Below are 19462 nucleotides of genomic sequence, written 5' to 3' on the forward strand. Positions count from 1 at the left end.
AAATATTATGTACAATAACGTATTAGTTTCCACAGTCATAAAAATGGGGGGAAGATTGTTTACAGGCTGGTTAATTGTATAATTTTTACTTAAATGCACGTTTTTCACTTATAACTTTTTTCCGTTTATTTCCACGAGAAAACGGTAATGGACTTTTTTTTCATCTTTGAAAGACCCACAAAATTAGCCCTCGAGCATCAAAAAATATTGATTAGATCAAAAGTTATAAACAGAAGAAGTTTATTTATGACTTTTGAATTAAACATTTATAAACTGGGTTATTATTACCAGAACGTTTTGGAATCGTATCCCCTCATTCCTTATCACTGTCTAATAACTCACACGAAATCTGGAATCGGTAAGTTGAATAGTTTACAAGTTATGGCCTTATAAACAATATTAACTAATTATTAGTCTGGACGATCCCGAGCATCTTCCGCAATCGCACTGATTTTTTTCATGGTAGATTTCATAATACATTGAAATCTATCAATTTTTTTTTTAAATTTCAAATTTGCAACCTGGAATTTTTTTTATTTTTTAGCCTTAGTTGCAAAATGAAATATACGACGCACCCGCGTGATATAGTTATATATTATATTCGGAAAGCTTATGAAAAGAGTTTTAAGTTAAAAAAAAAATTGTCAAGATTCGTTGAAAAACAACGGGAGTTACATACTGTCAAAGTTGACGGCCTATTATTAAACAAATTAGGTTGGTAGCGGCAAAAAAAAAATACTGTCATAACCGGCAACCCGAGTACTTTACCAAATAAAAATATTTTATTTGTGGAAGTATGTTAAGTGCATAACAAATATTGTCAAGTCAGTGGGTCGCTTGATTTTTTGGCGAGCCGTGCCACGGCGGAAAGGTGGGGGAAGCGAACGACAGCAAGTCCGAAGAAAATGGTGATAATATTCATAGTCCTGCCGTTAAAAAAACGAAATTTGCTTGAAAATAATATATGTATTTGACAGTCTGTAACTCCGTTGTTTTTCAACGAATCTTGACGATTTTTCTTAAAGCTCTTTTCATAAGCTTTCCGAATATGTAATAATATATAACTATATAACTATATCGTATATTCCATTTTGCAATTAAGGCTAAAAAATAATAAACTTTCCAGGTTGTAAATTTGAAATTAAAAAAAAATGATTGATAGATTTCTATGTATTATTACGAAATCTACCATGAAAAAAATCAGTGCGATTGTGGAAGATGCTCGGGATCGTCCAGACTACTAATTAGTTAATTTGTTTATTATTATTATTACAAAATAGGTTAGGGGAGAGGACTTACGTCCTATTATACCCAAAATTAACAAAATATGTACAGCACAATAGGTATAATCAACATATTAAAGAATTAACTTAAAACTAATCTCAATTACAAAAGGTGAGCATTCAGTCTACTTTTAAATGAATTAAGCGACGGTGCACCAATTATTGAAGCCGGTAAATTGTTCCAAGTTGTAAAAATTCTGTTGGACAGGAAATATTGCCTAGCTCTAGATTTAAAGTTTTCTTTTTTTAACTTTAATTCATGACCACAGAGGCGAGCATCAGAATTTAACGAGTAGATTGAAGACAAGTTGCCGAAATTAAATTTAAGAATTTTAAGTCATAATTAAATCACCTCGAAGGCGACGCTGCTAGAAGTCTGTGAGGTGGGCCATCGAAAGTCGCTCCACATAGGCCATAACTTGTAAACTATTTAACTGACCGAGTCCAGATTTCGTGCGAGTTATTAGACAGTGATAAGGAATGAGAGGATGCGATGCCAAAATGTTCTGGTAATAATAACGCAGTTTATAAATGTTTAATTCAAAAGTCATAAATAAACTTCTTGTTTATAACTTTTGATCTAATCAATATTTTTTTACGTTCGAGGGCTAATTTTGTAGGTCTTTTGAAGACAAAAAAAAAAAGTACATTACTGTTTTCTCGTGGAAATGAACGGAAAAAAGTTATAAGCGAAAAACGTGAATTTATGTAAAAATTATACAATTAACCATCCTGTAAACAATCTTCCCCCCATTTTTATAACTGTGGAAATTAATATATTATTGTACATAATATTTAGAATCTATAGTGATAAATTCAGCTTGTCGAAAGAAAAAGTCGAGTCCAATTCTATGTTTCCTGGCCTATTTTATATATTGTAAAGGAAAGTTTTCAATGTCATCTCAAAATTCAGAAATAAAACTGCAGTGATTCGTAAACAGAGGCTTGTATTATATTAAAAATAAAGTAACTATTAAAACTTTTTCTTCGATTTCTTCCCTTTACCCTTCCCTTTCTTCTGTTTCAACCTTTTCTTATCCGCGACAATCCTAGCCTTTACAATTTGGTCCGTCGTCTTTATTTCAGACCTCCTTTGTTGTAACTTAACTTTTTCGTTATGTCTCGCCCAGTGAGTGTGAGACTTACTGTGAGGAATATCTGAAATATAAATCCAGGAATTAAATACAAACCCATATTTGAAAATGCCAATGTAATACCTTTTTGAGCTGGGGTTTCTTCGTCGTCCTCTTCGTCGTGATCAATTTTGGTTTTCTCTTTCCACTGAGCGTAACGGTTACTCTTATACGTGGCAGGAATCCATGCTCCAGACTCGGTTCTTATTTTTCCTACCTTGGAATTCTAAAAAATATTTACGCATTTCGTGGGTTAAAAGTGTTAGTCTAGTTTCAGTTTCACTATAGTGTGACTTCCAGTTCCCCAAAAATCGTCCATAAAAAATAAAGAAATGCTAACTTGTCAAAACTTCTCAAAAGACAGTTGTTAATCTTAGTTATTTAGTGTTAAATGTAAGATAAAATATATTATCTAAACTTCACTCTATACGTTTGCTTCTGTATATACAAATAAAGCCGTTTATTATTATTTCCGGCAAGGATATTATAAATGTTTACATTTACATCTCCGATTGTGAAATATTGGCATAGTTTTCAAGATTCATATCTGCCAGTGTGTGCGCCTGCTTTATAATTAGTCAATAAACTGCCCATTTTTGCATGAAGTGTAATTTACTCAATCAAAATTCAATTAGTAATGAATTGAATATGTTTACTCATAAATTTCGATAATTTCTTGAACATTTTTATTCTTCGTTGTTATTTTAGTACAGAGCCTTCATAAATGATTACAAGCCATGAGACCGTCGAGATGAGGCAACCCAATATTACACGACGGGTACCGTAGACTAAAAATCCTTAAATGTTAGCGTCAACGTTAATGATTCGTTCACATTTAATGCGATTGTTGAATAAAATCCCATGAAAAATTGCACTAATCACCACCCAGTGAAACAGAGTGTTGTGTTTTTAATGTAATCCTGATCTTACTGTTTTAATAACACCACCACACAAAAAAAAAGTTGTCTGAAATGTACATGCGACATATGATTTCCGATGTATTTTGGCCCGCTGAACACGAATCCGGAGTCAGAATTGCTCCATCACCCTTCAATTTTCAGCAAAACGCTGAAAAATCTTCTGAAAAATGAAAATTTACCTTTTTTAGAAGATTCTTCAGCGTTTTGCTGAAAATTGAAGGGTGATGGAGCAATTCTGACTCCGGATTCGTGTTCAGTGGGCGAAAATACATCGGAAATCATATGTCGCATATACATTTCAGACAACTTTTTTTTTGTGTGGTGGTGTAATTTTTAATTTCACCGAAATTTAATTGTCAACGTTCCGAACAAAATTACTGGTCATGTGACTTATAATCATTTAGGAAGACTAAAAACTCATTGCCTAACCTCATTCTGTAAATACTCTTATGTACATGCCACTAGAAGGAGGACGAGTATCGTAGGCCTTCCCTGGATGGTCACCCATCCATCCAAGTACTAACCGCAATCAGTGTTACTCGACTTTTATATCGATGAAAAAATGCCAAGTCGCTAGGCTGCACTCGCCCTCAAGTTTTGTAATTTATTTTGTGTTTTATGTATGAAAGACAATAAATACAGGGTGATAGAAGTTAGACTGCCTTAATTTTAACAGATGAAAGAATACATTAAAATAAACAAAAAAATCTTATATGACATGTCCTAACTCAAATATTTCCGAGAAAAAAAATGATCAGTCTCCAACTTGATGTATAAAAGTTCGATTAATTAAGGAATATTGACAAAAGTGTGTGCATAGATTACCATAAAATACAATATTTATCATATTTTTGAACTTCTTTATGCTTAATTCTAAAAAAATAATTAGCTTTGTAATAAATTTAAAATTCGATAAAATTCATATCGAGCAATGTGCGAATGGAGCGACATGTAACACAAGGTACTAAGCTGTCCAGCAATATACAATTCAGTTGTTGTTGGTATCTGGAATTGGACCATGTTATAGTGTTTTTTGCATACCACTATTTCCTTTTCTTCAGGTGTTTTCCAGTGAGTATGCGAAAATTGGATTCGAAGGTGTCGTGCATACATCGAAAATGGTGGTGGACATTTTAGCATATGTTGTAGTTTATTTTGTACTTGTGCGTTTAAACATTACTGAATTTTGCTTTTTGACAAGTCCCTAAATTATTTTTAATACGTATGATTATTTGGACGACGTGAACCTTTGGGTACTTTAATTACATATTTTTCAAATCCATATTTTGATTAAAAGTTAAGTTGTTTTAAGAGATTCATAATAACTAAAATTCGAGCTACAATTTAAGCACAACACTATCTATTGCTGCAGTTACGGCACCCTGTATACCGATTTTTTACAAAAGTAGCATGTTATCTCTATCGAGTATTTTTGTTTGATACAATTAGGGTTCCTGGTCGAGAATTCCCGGGAAATCTAGCATTACTCGAGACGAGAAAAAAGTTTCGAGAAATCGAGAAATTTAAAAATCACGCGTGTCTTAACTTCTTGACTTGAGTTTTTGACTTGATTGTGCTTGTCTATGCCCTCCCCTCTTGCGCCGCACACCGCTGCATGTTCGTTTAGTTCGTGCGTTCAGTTCGTCTCTCGATAAATAGCTGAGCGGTTGAAATGGTTTCTCGACTAACTCGTGATTTATTTATTCTTAAGTTTTTAAGGCTAATAAGCTAGTCTACTTTGACTATTCTCATTTTTTATGTATCTAGTTAATAAACCAGGCAATAAAAAACGATTTACCCCAAAATATCTAGATTTTCACGGCCCGGTCCGATTTTAATGCGGTTTTTTGCATTTTGTTCAGAAAGACCGCCGGAAAAAAGTCCCGCCTTTTTTATTATCCGGAAGTGGCGGAAATGCATCGCGGGTGCATAAAGTGCATCTAGAAGAGCATCGCATCCGAGAAGCTTGCCAAAGTGCACGAAATACCGCAAAAATTGGTACTCGGGGGTTTTGGGGGGCGCAGAATTCGAATATGCATATATCCAGTCCACTTGACCCCCCGGGGGGCGACTTCCGGCCGCCTGGGGGGCGGGGGGCACGTGGATTGCAAGGTTCTCCGAAAAATGGATCTCGGGTGCTGATTCCGAATTCGAGGCTGAAAAATATCCCCTGTGCTCGTGAAGGGGGCGGGGGGGTGGGTTGAAATCTAAAGTTCTTGAAATGACGGGGAAATTGTATCTGGGGGTTTTTGCGGGTGCTGATTCCGAATCTGAGGGTGAAAAATATCCCCTGTGCTCGTGATTGATAATTTTCCATTAATTTATATTCATCCTTCTTAGAAGATTAACGCCTTTCCCCAAAATAATCAGAAATAGTCATCGGACGCATGTGGCAGGGTCAGATTTGGAATCAGCACCGGCAAAAACCCCCGAGATACATTTTCCCAGTCATTTCGAGAACTTCAGATTTCATACCAATTTTTGCGGTATTTCATGCACTTTGGCAAGTTTCTCGGATTCGATGCACTTTTAGATGCACTTTATGCACTCGCGATGCATTTCCACCACTTCTGGGTAATAAAAAAGGCGGAACTTTTTTCCGACGGTCTTTCTGAACAAAATGCAAAAAACCGCATTAAAATCGGACCGGGCCGCGAAAATCTAGATATTTTTCTCTTTATTGCCTGGTCTATAAAAGACTGTGTAGAAATTTTATTAGCAGATACCTAATGTTGATGTAGATTCTGAAAATATGGCAATGTAATTTTAGTACTAAAAATATTGTTTTATTTTCACACAAATGGAATCTTCTTTTTTTTTCAAAAAAACAGTAAGATTTACATGTAATAAAATTCTTAGTGATGTCAAATTTCTGGGATTCCTAATGACAGTGATTGCTGCTATCATCGCCACTGGTTAATATATTTATATCGGAATTCAATGAGTCCTTATTTAGATAAATAATTAGAATAAGTTTCATTACTTTCCATCAAACTTCTTTAGAGATATTTTAGGAAACGTGATTTTTTCCTAAATTCAATGCCCAAAATTTCTTCACACAATATTTTTTTTCTTAATTTAATTCGAATTCAAATTTAAAGTTGTAAATCCTGAAACGCCCCCAATAATACACTACACATTTTTATATTCAGTACCAACAAATTTTAAACCTATCAATCAGAAATAATCTCAAAAACTATTAAAATTCAATGACGCTACAACAAATAAATTTTTGCAATATTTTCTAGTGTACTTACAGGAAGCGCCACCATTTTCTTTTTCTTTCTGTCCCAAACCTTCAACTGCCTATGAAGTCTCAGCGCATCCTCTGAATCCCCCACCAAGTCTAACTGAGCGCTCGAGGCTTCTTTTTGGAAGTTATTCACTGCTAACCTAAATTTTTTATCAGATGCAAACAATTAAACACTAAAACATAATTTAATAGTTACCCTTCCTCCGTATGCCGATCAGTTGGCGCGTACGGAATATAGTTGTCATCCCTGAGCTTCTGCTTCTTATTGGTCCTGTACAAATCCTCTATCTTTCTCTTCTTAGGCACGACTACAGTTTTGAACGTGTCGTTAATCTCTTCACTATTGGTGCCCGGCAAATTTGATTCCTTTGTGGGAGTCAGCAGCTCTAATTCCTCCTGTTTCTTCTGTATGAGTTGCTGATGTGCACTTATTTTATCTTTATGAAATGCCCTTTTTTGTTTCATTGCCAGGTATTCTTGGGACTTATTCTTCCCACAGATTTCAAATATCGTCTAAAAATTTTATAACGTGATATAAACGTCAGACACTTACACAGCATGTTAGATGTTCGAAGTTTGAACAAGATAGATTACGTATTTATAAACAATAACAATAAATATATGGGGCGTTCCACGCCAAATCGGACAGTTCAAAAAATTTAAATTTTCGATTTCCTTAATTTTTTGTTATTTTTTAGTACCCCTCAAAAAAGCCTTTCTGGTAAATTTTGAGATTTTTTTGATTACTTGTTCAAAAGATATATAATTTTAAAAAATCGTTAATTTTTTGTTTTTTTTGATCATAACTTTCTTAATAATGGTCCAAATTAAAGCTTTTTTTATAAAAATCTTTGTTTTTAGATGGCCTTTACAGATAAAAATAAAAAAAATATATTCAGTGTTTTTGATTAAGATTTTTGAGTTTGAAATTTTAAATCGTGTTCTTGAAAGTGAGTGTATCTTTCGATTTTTGTAAAAATTTTTTATTTCAAACTACTATTCTTTTAACAACTTTTAGGACCGGTCCGGTTGTGGGCCCACCATAATTACTTTTTTCTTGATTTTTTAAAATTAAAAAAAAAAAAAATTTCTCTATAAATCATTATAAGTGCCGATTTTTGTATACTCTTTTTTAATTATTTTAAATTAATTTTAATACTTTTAAAATCAATAAGTAAACGTTAAGTCTATTTATAAACAATTACAACAAACGTTTTTATTTATTTTCGTGTTCTTTTAAAAATTGTTTAAAAATTATTTTATCAAAGCTATTTTTTGTTGCAAAGTATTTTTTTAATTTAAATAATAGTATCGTTATATTATTAATTTAAAAAGAGTCGCACATCTTATGAATATTGATGTCAAATTTTCACCTGAGAAACACTATTTAGATGCAAAAGAAAAATTAGATTTGCGATAGAATACAGCTAAGTCAATCACTGGGACCCAAAAATTTCATTCAATGATTCCAAGGAGCAATGGAAATTCAGGGTGATTCAGAACTTATCCAAAAAAAAATTCTGATGTACAGGGGACCCTTACAAATACAATTTTATAAAGAAAAAATCAAAAAGGGCAGTTCGAAAATGATTTAAAAATACACTTCTGCACGGTACTGGAAACTGGTCCACTGTAAATCCTGACCTCACACAATGCGACCGGCATAGCGGTGTGACAAAAACTGACAAAAACAGACCAAAAACTTTCGCAAGGAAAGAAATACGTAAATAGAATTTTATCGCACCTATTTTATATCGGCAAATTTAACTGCTTTTGCCTTTATTAATTAATAACATTAATTTGTGTTTTTAAATAATAAAATCATTTGACGTACTTACCCGATGTTACAACAATTGTTCCACCAACGTGTAAACACATTTGGGTCCGTTGTACTCAGTTTCTATGATCTAACACAAATGTTGTCTTGTTTCACCATAACACAAATGCTTCACCATAAATTAAAACGATATCCATCAACTCTGAGTTGCTATACAGCAAACCATTTTTGACACTAACTACTAAAAACCTATTGTAAACACCACATATTACTACTATCGCAACGACGATTGCAAAATCCGATTTCAGTATTCGGAGTTGCTGACGCCACGTGGCGAATGACGCTAGAGACTACAGTTGTCCAGCTATGTAGTGGTTGAATGTACTATAACTTCAATATTTTTTTTCTCGGAAACTATAAGGATTTTACAATATTGATTCCATTGCTCATGCTGCACCTATTCCCAAATTTTTTTGGATAAGTTGTGAATCACCCTGTATATTAGCTAAGGAGTATTCTAGTTTACAAAATAATATTTTGTTCCATGGAATGATTCAATGAAATTTTGGGTTTGTTTGAGTTTGGCTGTATTGTAACGCAAATCTAATTTTTTTTGCATCTAAATAGTGTTTCTCAGGTAAAAATTTGACAGTAATATTCATAAAATGTGCAACTCTTTTTAAATTGGATAGAAATTCATAAAGATACTATTATTTAAATAAAAAACATACTTTGCAACAAAAAATAGCAGTGATAAAATAATTTTTAAACAATTTTTAAAAGAACACGAAAATAAATAAAAACGTTTGTTATAATTGTTTATAAATAGACAACGTTTACTTATTGATTTTAAACACCTATTAATAATTAAAAAGTATTAAAATTAATTTAAAATAAGTAAAAAAGAGTATACAGTGACAAAAATCGGTACTTATAATTTAGAAATTTTTTTTTAATTTTTAAAAATCAAAATAAAATAGTAATTATGGAGGGGCCACGACAGGACAGGTCCTATAAGTTATTACAAGAGTAATAGTTTGAAATAAAATATTTTCACAAAAATACAATATATAATTTCAAAATAAAAAATCTGAATCAAAAACACATTGAATATATTTTTTTTATTTTTATCTTTAAAGGCTATCTAAAAAAAAATGTTATAAAAATTTTAATTAATTTGGAAAAATGATCAAACAAATTTGAAAATTTTATATCTTGAACAAGTAATCAAAAAAATCTCACAATTTCCCAGAAAGGATTCTTTGAAGGGTACTAAAAAATATCCAAAAAATTAAGGAAATCGAAAATTTAAATTTTTCGAACTGTCCGATTTGGCGTGGAATGCCCCATATATAATAATTGAATATAATAATAATATNTCTCAAATCGAACCGTCGCGAACGGCCAGATCATCTCAAAATATTAAATTACGATCTGACACACATGTTTTCTAACAAATTAATAGATGTAACAATAATAAATAATAATAAATAATATAATATAATTGAAACTTACACCTTGTGGTCTGTAATTCTTCATTTTGTCCAGCAAACTCTCTCTTTCATCCTCTGCGATTTCTCCAAATTTACTAAAAATCGAATGAATCGAGCAAGTAGACAAAGGGAGCTCTTTCACTCGTCTATTACTATCGGAAGATGCGGCGGGTCTGGATCTAATATACTGTTGGTATCCATTTTCTGCTACTTTCCTCAAACTGACCTAAAAATGAAATATTGCTGCACTCTCAGCATACTAAGGCAATTACTATTCTTACCAAATCTGCGTAATTTTCATGTAGAGTTATCAAAGAACTTTGCTGTTCTTCTAAAAGAGATTGTGGTATACGTCCGACAACTCCGTCTTTTTTTCCTGGGGTGGATATGGAAAGCGGACGGCCCAGGAACAAGTGTAGATCCAGTAGGTAGGCGTATTCATCGGGAGATATTAAGGAATAAGCTGTGCCTGACCTGCCAGCTCTGGCACAACGACCTTAAAGAATAAATTTAAAAAATTAAGTTATTAAGCGTTTATTACAGTGAAACCTCTGCTTACAGATACCATCTCTGAATAGCGGATGACTTTAAATAGTTTAAATAACAAACAATTTTCCTTTTATGGGATTTTACAACGGAGTTTTTTTAAATTATCATTTTTTAATAATGAACCCTCTATAAAATGGATGCAGAGACTATATTTTAAGAAGACATGAAAATATATGTTCAATAGCGGACAGACTAGTTAATGTATGTATCTACCAACTATTATTCGTTTAATTCTGGTGAATGACTTAGATTGGTTTTATTGCTCCTATGCGTACCCTTGTACGGCTGTATATATATAACAAATTTAAATTTATGACTATACACAATCATTGCAAAATTAAGTGTGCTGAGAGAAATAGAAAAGTGTTATTCGGTACATATTTTGTCTAATTTTATATTGGTCTATGATAGTACCAATATGGATTTCCAAAAAAGAAAGCGTCTATCTATTCAAGATATCCTGAATATTATTGCAGCCAGCGAACAATATAATTTAAATGTCCGAAGATTCACAAAACAGTTTAATGTCGAAAAAACGCAAGTTATTGTTGTTACGATATCAATCGGAACCCGTGAATCTTAAAGCACAGGAACATCTGCACTTCTCTTGAAATTTCTTCGTGTGCTTTAGCCATTATCTGTCTCTTAATTTATACTTGAATAGCCATTGGGCGAGTTCGGTATTGGTAGACCAGTCCGCCTGATGTAGAATCGACGGCGGCACGCTGGTCGTCAAAGCAAACCTGTATTGGTCCACTAGGTCATACATAATTTTTTGCATGGTATTCTATAATTAGTTTAGTGTCGAACGCTGTTCACTTGGTTTTGCCAGTTCAGTGGAAATCAGTGCTTGGCTTTGTTGTTTGTTGGTATAATATGTATTATTAATTATTAGTTAATATTATTATTTGTTCATATCGTAACCAGTAAAAGGTAATAGTTATTAAAATAAATATTATATATGTAATTATCTAGTAATTTAGCATGGCTTTCTGGAGACCCTTTGAAACGGAAGATAACGAAATGACCCGGGAAAATCCCCAAATAGTCGAGCCGGTTTTTGTCGAAAGCGTCGAAACAAACTCAAAGTTTAAAAACAAAGATTTACAAGTTCAAAGTCAACGTATTATTTTGAATATATATGAATGTTTTAAAAGAGAAAATAGTGAACAATGTGATAAAGAAATTAGGAAACGGATTAGCGATTAACTAAGATATCAAAAACGACAATTTATAGTATAATTAAAGAAGAAGACGCTATTAATCACGGTACAAAGAAGAAACGGAAAAATACAAAATTAAAGAATATTGACGATTTTACCATAGATGTGATACGGCGCACAATTTATAATATGTATAAAGAAAATAAAGTTCCTACTTTAAACATGATTCGAGATAAATTAAGAGATTATCCTCATTATAATTATAAATCTTTAGATACTTTACGACATGTATTACAATGCGGTTTTAAACATAGAAAACTTGACAATTGTATGGTAATTATGGAATCACAATGTATAGTTGCACTTCGGGAAGATTATTTACAAAAAATTTGAAAATATCGTCAACTAAATAAGAACATAGCTCGGAATATAGAATATCTAGACGAGACAGGGCAAAATTTTTCTGGACGCCTATGGATTCCATATAGTTTACGAGTTTAATGTTTTCATGCGATTCCAACTGATATCGTAACGACTATAGCAATATATTGAAAAATGAAAGCGTAATTAAAAAAACCTGGAAAAAGAAAATTTCCAGACTGATGAAACAGTTTTTAATTAGTTCTGTAAAGTATGAGACAAGAATATTTCTGAACCATTACGCATAGAAATAATTATTAGAATTATACTTTATTCTCGTTTTATTTATTATGTTCCAAAATTAAACTGATTATTTGCTTATAATAATAAGCAATGTTTGTATGTACTTACCTACTCTATGTACAAATAATTTAGCTTTCGCTGGAAAATTATAATTAATAACGTTTTCCAACTGCGGTATGTCTATACCTCTAGCAGCAACATCCGTTACGATAAGCACCTTCACTTTCCCACTACTAAATTTTGCAGCATGAATTTTTCTTGCGGATGGATCCAGATTAGAATAAATATATGTATTACTTATTCCCACATGATCGAGGATCTATAACAAAAATTAATAATTATTTAAAACTTAAAAATTCACTTAGCTTCGTCTTACCATATGCAAGTATTCAACATGATGTTTTGTAGCAGCAAAAATCACCGTTTGTTGTTTAGAATCTAAGTACGACTTTAAAAGTACCAACAGTGCTGCTAATTTTTCTTCCGCCCTTACAGTGAGATACCAACACTGAAGTTCTGTCGGTAATTTCGATTCAACATCCAATCTAGAACAAATATGCATGTATTTGTTAATTTTTTGATATTCCAATAACAAACCTTAATAGGACTGGGTCACTTAAGCCAGCTTTAGCAAATTCAACCAATACTTTAGGTAACGTAGCAGAAAATAACACCGTTTGCCTGGTATCTGGCAATTTCTGAACTATTTCTGTCAACTGTTCTCCTAACCCCATTTCAAATAACCGGTCGGCTTCATCTAGTACTACATATTCGATACTGTTTAATTTCAGCTCCATTTCAATGCAAACATGCAAAAACCGACCAGGTGTAGCTACTATAATATCTGGATTTCCATGAATAGCAGAAAATTGGTCATCCATAGAGTCACCACCCAGAATGACAGCTGCTTTTAGACCCATAAAACGACCAATCTCTTTTATGAACTTAAGCGTCTGAAAAGAAATAGGTTAATATAATTTTTTTACACAAAGTTCAACTGATTTACCTGTAACGCCAATTCTCTTGTTGGAGACAAAATAAGAGCTCTTGCGCCCGCCTTAGCACTTCGTAATTTAAGCTTTTCAAACAAGGGTATGAGAAAAGCTGCCGTTTTACCACTTCCTGTTCTAGCCATGGCTACTACATCTCGACCTTCAAGAATAAGCGGTATCGTCTAAAATAAAATTATTACATAAAAGGTACACATAAAATATATCAATTACAATTACCTTTCGTTGGATTGGAGTTGGCTGTTTGTAGCCTCTCTTTATTATACCTTTTAAAACATTAAAATTCAAATTCATAGATTGAAAACCTCCACCTTTCTTTACGGGTTTTTGTTTAACTTTCTCGTCCACATCCTTATTAAGTCCATCCCCTGCATTTAGATCCGCAAAACCAGGTACTTCATGCATTTTGCTGCACTCGACTTAAAACATAAAAATGTGATAAAATTATCAAAAAATGTTCGGATAAACCATAACCTTCATACTTGGTTATTTGCACTATTTGCAGGTTAATGATCTTGATCATGGCCCGAGAACTTATACTTGAAAATATGGGGAAACTGGGAACCACGTGACTTGAGTCACGTTATTTACTTGTAATATTTTTTTATTCACCGTGAAAGCTAATACAATATAGAAAGCACTGAAACTCTATAATCATTTTCACTCTTTTTTTTCAAAATATGTACTGAAATTTGAAATTTTTTCAACAAACATTTTAAAAAGTTAGTATCAAAATGATTTCTTATTTTAAGTAGGAAGACTATTAGAGCATTTAAAAGTGTCTTTAATGCGTGAGTGATTTTAATGCTTTTTATTAAATGTACTTATTTTCTCATGGTGACACGCCATTATTCCATGGCTAGAAATTGGCCTCAATGATTTGGGATCGAGGGGGATTATCCCTCTTTATCCTGCCTCATCTCGTGTAGGCCTGGACAGCCTTCGTAGGTGGGCCCCATCGTCGTCTACCCCGACCGCAAATGCGGCCGGTGTAGGCGCTTTGTGGAACCTCCTTTTGTCCTGGCTGGGCCCCGCCGGCTAGGGCCCTTTCTTCTGGCGCTAATCGACATGACCGACAAACACAAAAGACCTAAATACTAACTTTTTGACCCTGGGTGACCACCACGGATTTCTTAAATTAAATTTAAGAAATCCGTGGTGACCACCCAAACGACATCCCCCCTGCCCGCTAACCTTTTCTGTTTCAGAGACAGCCAGGATCAAGAAACGAAGACAACGACACACACATACACACACCCCCCCATACTCTCCTTACCTCTCCCTTCCCGCGCTAGCCTAAGGGCCACCTTAGCAAAGCGCATCCCAGGTTGCATAGCCGCACTACCCTACCCAACCAAAACATGACACCACCCCCGGGGTTTACACAGACGAGCCGGCGAAGCAAGAAGAGCGCCAGAAGGGCCCTAGCCGGCGGGGCCCAGCCAGGACAAAAGGAGGTCCCACAAAGCGCCCACACCGGTCGCATTTGCGGTCGGGGTAGACGACGGATGGGGCCCACCTACGAAGGCTGTCCAGGCCTACACGAGATGAGGCAGGATAGAGTGATAATCCCCCTCGATCCCAAATCATTGAGGCCAATTTCTAGCCATGGAATAATGGCGCGCGATTGAAATAAAACTCAGTCAACGGATCAATGAACGTTCTTTCTTTAGTGATCCGTGATAAATGATCCATTCTCCCACTTTAGTAGTTCCTTTCGTTTTGAGAAAACCACAAACCTAATGGTCTGAATCAAACATCGTTAATACTAACGTATATTTTAAATTACCAAAAGTACCCTTAAAAATTGGACTATTTCAGAAAACTATTTTTTTAAATCTAATTCGTCAGCAAAAGAGAAGTTTTTAAGTGAACACAGTATCCAAGACAAATTAATAAAGATTCTTGTTTACATTTTGACATTACATACTTATACATATTAAAAAAAAATATGTACCCGATACAGTTAATAAAAAGATTTAATAATAAAAACCAAACACATTGTGCACATTTATTAATACACAATAACATATACAAAGACATCATGTTCAAGGTTCTTCCTCCTGGAGCTTGGCCAAGAAGGACTTCTTCTTCTGCGCCACGCGATCTTTGCGTTCGGCCACAGTAAGTTTCCTGCGGTTCCATCTCTTTTGTTTGGCTGGAGGGGCCTGTTCTGGCTTCTTCTCATGCTCTGGATTAGCACGGATAGCGGTGTGGGCATTCTTGTAGATAGTTTCAATCTGTAAGAAATTATTATTTTATCTCTTCAATTTTTACACAGTGGTTAAAGTTTGATTCACCCAAATAAGAACACCCTGTATACTTCTGAGAATGTATCACGTTTTCAACACATTTTCAACAAAGATTTGCAAAAATATGTGAACAAAACATGAGTTGCTGTTGTCCAATTGCGACACAGAAGTTTAACGGACTTAAACCACTGTAATTTAATTGGACGTAAACATCACTTTAGTCAAATTGTGTTTCACTTACTTGGTCAGCATTGATTCCCAGCTTAATGTACTGACTAAACTGCCTCTTGAAAGCCTCTGGATCCTCCTCCTCCAAGGACCTCATGTAATCGGCGACATGGTTACCGAAAATATGGGAACGGTGAACTTCGGCATTGAAACTTTTCGATTCGTTGTCATACCCTGGGAAACGTTTGGTGGAATGGGGAATGTTAAGGCCACCATCGACCGCACCCTTCATGGCGGCAAAGACACGAGCTCCGGTAGAAGTACGCTGGAGACCAACGTCCAGGTAACATCTGGTGGACAAAGTTTTACTCAGCGCATGTTTTAATAAATTATAAAATCTTCACTAAATAATGAAATGTCAGAGACACATTATAATCAAGATTGTGATTAACCTTGGCCTACCGTTGGATTTCATGATCATAAAACATGGCCATGAGCTATCAGTATGCTTCGATTGTTACACATCAGATGACGCGCATGTGTCGGAAATTCATCATATTAATTAGAATATTGAGTACAACTAATTTTACCAAAAAACTATAAAACATCCACAGATCGCTAACAGTTTCAAAATATAACTTTAATGTAAGTTTGTACTGTTTGAAAGTATCATGTCAAACTTCATCTTACGTAGGCATTTTATGCTATAATATATAATTACCACAATTACTAACCTGAAAGCACCTGGTCCATTTTCGACACCTTCAACATTGTATTCGTCACCAGTGACATCGGTAGTACCTTCGTACAAGTTATCCAAACCTAGTTTCTTCAACAACCGACGGGCCAACAACAAACCAGTTGCGTAGGCAGCAGCGTAGTTTGTCAATCCTGTTTTAATGCCATACTTAGGCAACTCGTGGGAGTACGCAGCGCAAACAATTTTATCACCCTCAATACGAGAATAAGCGATCTGACAGGTAATGTTACGGTTTGACAATCGCACTATCAAACGGTATTTTGGTGTGTTATATTTGTTCTTATCTTGAACAATTAAACGTTTGCGGGCATAGTAGTCGGTTTTGCCTTGACGACGCCTCTTAAATTTGACTTGATAACGCTTGAAGTACTGCTTATTCTTCACAACTTTCACAAAACCCTGAAAATAAGAAAAAAGCTTATACAATATAAATAATCACTTAATAGAAATAAATAACGAGTAAAAAGATTCGTAAAAATGTAGTAACAGAAAATACTTAAGACATGCATATTTTTGACATACCAACATGCCATCCTAGATTTGTTTTGGTAAATCTATAATCATCCTGCAGTATAAATGTTGAAATAGTAAAAAAGGGTATTTTATGAAAATGAATGCATGCTTAGTTTTTGAACTTAACAATATTGGTAACATTTCACTCACCATTTTTAATAATTACTTAAAAATTGTAACACAACCGAGGCACAACTAGCCGCCACGGTCTTGTTGGAAAGAAGACCGCTCATGCGCGGAAATGACGACATCTATATTTTGACAGTACAAGTGACACGGCTTTAGAGCTTCACGAAAATTAACTCCTACTGATATAGACTTGTTCTCTCTCTCTAAAATCATAAGAATGATAAAGATAAAGATAGTGATCGAAGCGGTCCAAGTGAATGATTGAAAACGCCTTTTGATTGTGTTAATCTGATCAATAATCTTATCGCTTGAAAAGTGAACCGTGTGTAAAGTGAAATGTTTGTTTGTACAAAAATAGCTGTTCACATATCGGATGTATCAAAGGATAATTAGTAGTGAAAACACATTTTTATTCAAAAAATAGGCAATAAACTCAGGAATCATTAAATAAAAATTAATTCCAAAATTTGCTTTCTCTTTTTTCCTTACGTACTTTCACTTTCTAAACCTGCAATAAATAATCGACAAAAATATAGAATCTATAATTATATAAAAATGAAAAGTGAATCTATTAAACAGTCTAATTAATGTATCTGCTAAATAAATATGTATATTGGGCTACACAGTACTGCTCGGCTGGTACAGTGGTACACCGATAGCAGTGTATAATTTGGCGGGGCCCAGCCAGGACAAAAGGAGGTCCCACAAAGCGCCTACACCGGCCGCATTTGCGGTCGGGGTAGACGACAGATTGGGCCCACCTACGAAGGCTGTCCAGGCCTACACGAGATGAGGGATAATCCCCCTCGATCCCAAATCATTGAGGCCAAAAAAAAAACAAAACAAACAGTGTATAATGAAGGAAGGAATAATTATGACAGATTCGGCTCAAGTATGAATTGCCCTGGCGGCCCCTTACGAAAATACGAAATCCTAGACAGCAAAATGAGCCGGATTTATCATTAAAGGTTTTTGCTTCCGAGAGGTTTGTGGTCAAAAGTAACGTTCGATATTAACATCTAGATCACATCTATGCTTTAGACATTTCTTTTTTTCTTTTCATTTGTTGCATTTAAAAGTTAAGTTAAAACATAAGCTGCTTTCCAATTGCCCGGGAACTGTTCCTAAAGTGTTCTTCTTTCTTCTATACTGTTCTACTCTTTATAGGAACACCTCTGTGAGAAACACTAATTTCAATAATATTCAAGTACTTCTTTTTAATATTCTGAGCCAAAATAATAACCATAGTGAAACATATATTAAAAATCCACCTAGTGGAAACAATTTGAGAATATAAAGCTCATCATCATCAGTAAAAGGTTCGCGCGAGGGGGTAGGGGAAAACAAAGAGGAACACTTTAAGAGTAAAATGTTCCAGTTTACTGGAACGCAAAAAGTTAATCTGAAAGTGCTTTCGAACTAGATTTTTCATCAACTGGAAAACAGCTATAATAAAACGGTTCCACTCCACAGCAGCCATGTCAATATCGAAGGCCTTTCGATTTGGCAAAAATAGTAGCTATTAATAGCTAATAGCAATTTAGAGTTACTCTGAACTGATATTAGTTGCTATTAGGTAGTATTTTTGCCAAAAGGAAAGTCCCTATATATCGAACCGAACGCTACTAAGGTCAAAATCCAATATTGAGGTTAGAAATTTAAAATTATTAAATGATACTTTTTTTATGTGCAGAAAAATAAACAGTCAAAACAGTTCAGAGACAAGACAACTCTATACTAATCGCAATGTTGAAAAGTTGAATGTGAGAAAATGTGTCAGAAATTGTTCAATATTTATAGTTTTTGATTAAATATGGAAATGAAAAAAGTGTTTGTAACTGTAGGTACCACTAAATTTCCGAAATTAGTTGATGCAATTACTACTAAAGAAATAATAGAATCTTTGATATCGAAGGGATACAATTTTATTCAGATACAAACAGGACGAGATTTTTCAAAAGTTACACTTGATCCTAATATATCACCAACACCAAGTGTTAAGTCAAAAGGAAACTCTATTATTGTAAATGTATTTGATAAATTAACGCTCAAGTATGATCCTTATTTTGAAAATTTTACGGAAGAAGTTGAAAGTAGTGATCTCGTTATTAGTCATGCTGGTGCTGGAAGTTGTTTAGAAGTTCTTCGAAAAATGAAACCATTAATTGTAGTGGTTAATGAAGATCTGATGGATAACCACCAAGTTGAATTAGCAGAGCAACTTCAAAATGATGGATATGTATATTATAGTACCTGTTCCACTTTGAATGAAGTTTTAGGCAAAGATATGTCAAAATTAAAACCTTATCCAAAGCCAAATATTCATGTATTTTCACAATATTTAGATAAATGTATGGGATTTACTGAATAAAATATTTTATAACGCTTGCGTAACA

At 34.0% G+C, this 19462-nt stretch overlaps 3 protein-coding genes across 4 annotated transcripts; 1 reads left to right on the plus strand and 2 right to left on the minus strand.

Moving 5' to 3' along the window:
• Positions 1-2212: 2212 nt before the first annotated feature.
• Positions 2213-13791, minus strand: LOC108904457 (ATP-dependent RNA helicase DDX54). 2 transcript variants are annotated; one of them, XM_018707032.1, is made up of 12 exons: positions 13727-13791; positions 13464-13663; positions 13241-13408; positions 12832-13187; positions 12611-12779; positions 12343-12553; positions 10141-10355; positions 9882-10085; positions 6786-7102; positions 6594-6729; positions 2501-2642; positions 2213-2441 (listed from the first exon to the last, which is right to left on the minus strand). In XM_018707032.1, the coding sequence occupies exons 2-12, from the start codon at positions 13647-13649 to the stop codon at positions 2257-2259; spliced, it is 2289 nt and encodes a 762-aa protein (XP_018562548.1). In that variant the 5' UTR covers positions 13650-13663; positions 13727-13791; the 3' UTR covers positions 2213-2256. The 2 variants fall into 2 exon arrangements, with proteins under 2 accessions (XP_018562548.1, XP_018562547.1); XM_018707031.1 differs by having other exon boundaries at positions 13464-13742.
• Positions 13792-15230: 1439 nt separating this feature from the next.
• LOC108904448 (60S ribosomal protein L5) lies at positions 15231-17180 on the minus strand. Its single transcript, XM_018707014.1, has 4 exons — positions 17088-17180; positions 16399-16823; positions 15738-16014; positions 15231-15484 (listed from the first exon to the last, which is right to left on the minus strand). The coding sequence occupies exons 1-4, from the start codon at positions 17088-17090 to the stop codon at positions 15293-15295; spliced, it is 897 nt and encodes a 298-aa protein (XP_018562530.1). The 5' UTR covers positions 17091-17180; the 3' UTR covers positions 15231-15292.
• A 1529-nt stretch (positions 17181-18709) lies between these two features.
• On the plus strand, positions 18710-19459 carry LOC108904451 (UDP-N-acetylglucosamine transferase subunit ALG13 homolog). Its single transcript, XM_018707018.1, has one exon. The coding sequence runs from the start codon at positions 18880-18882 to the stop codon at positions 19435-19437; it is 558 nt and encodes a 185-aa protein (XP_018562534.1). The 5' UTR covers positions 18710-18879; the 3' UTR covers positions 19438-19459.
• Positions 19460-19462: the final 3 nt, after the last annotated feature.

This window comes from Anoplophora glabripennis, unplaced genomic scaffold (assembly GCF_000390285.2).
Source record: "Anoplophora glabripennis isolate ALB-LARVAE unplaced genomic scaffold, Agla_2.0 scaffold133, whole genome shotgun sequence".
Taxonomy (NCBI): Eukaryota; Metazoa; Arthropoda; class Insecta; order Coleoptera; family Cerambycidae; genus Anoplophora; species Anoplophora glabripennis.

Coding starts and splice junctions, on each gene's coding strand:
- LOC108904457 (XM_018707032.1), bottom strand. CDS start 13,649: ATGCATGAAGTACCTGGTTTTGCGGATCTAAATGCAGGGGATGGACTT. Junction 12,554..12,610: donor ATGTTGAATACTTGCATATG/GTAAGACGAAGC, acceptor TTTTTGTTATAG/ATCCTCGATCATGTGGGAAT. Junction 10,356..12,342: donor ATTATTTGTACATAGAGTAG/GTAAGTACATAC, acceptor TTATTCTTTAAG/GTCGTTGTGCCAGAGCTGGC.
- LOC108904448 (XM_018707014.1), bottom strand. Junction 16,015..16,398: donor AATGGACCAGGTGCTTTCAG/GTTAGTAATTGT, acceptor TTTGTCCACCAG/ATGTTACCTGGACGTTGGTC. Junction 15,485..15,737: donor TGGGAATCAATGCTGACCAA/GTAAGTGAAACA, acceptor AATTTCTTACAG/ATTGAAACTATCTACAAGAA.
- LOC108904451 (XM_018707018.1), top strand. CDS start 18,880: ATGGAAATGAAAAAAGTGTTTGTAACTGTAGGTACCACTAAATTTCCG.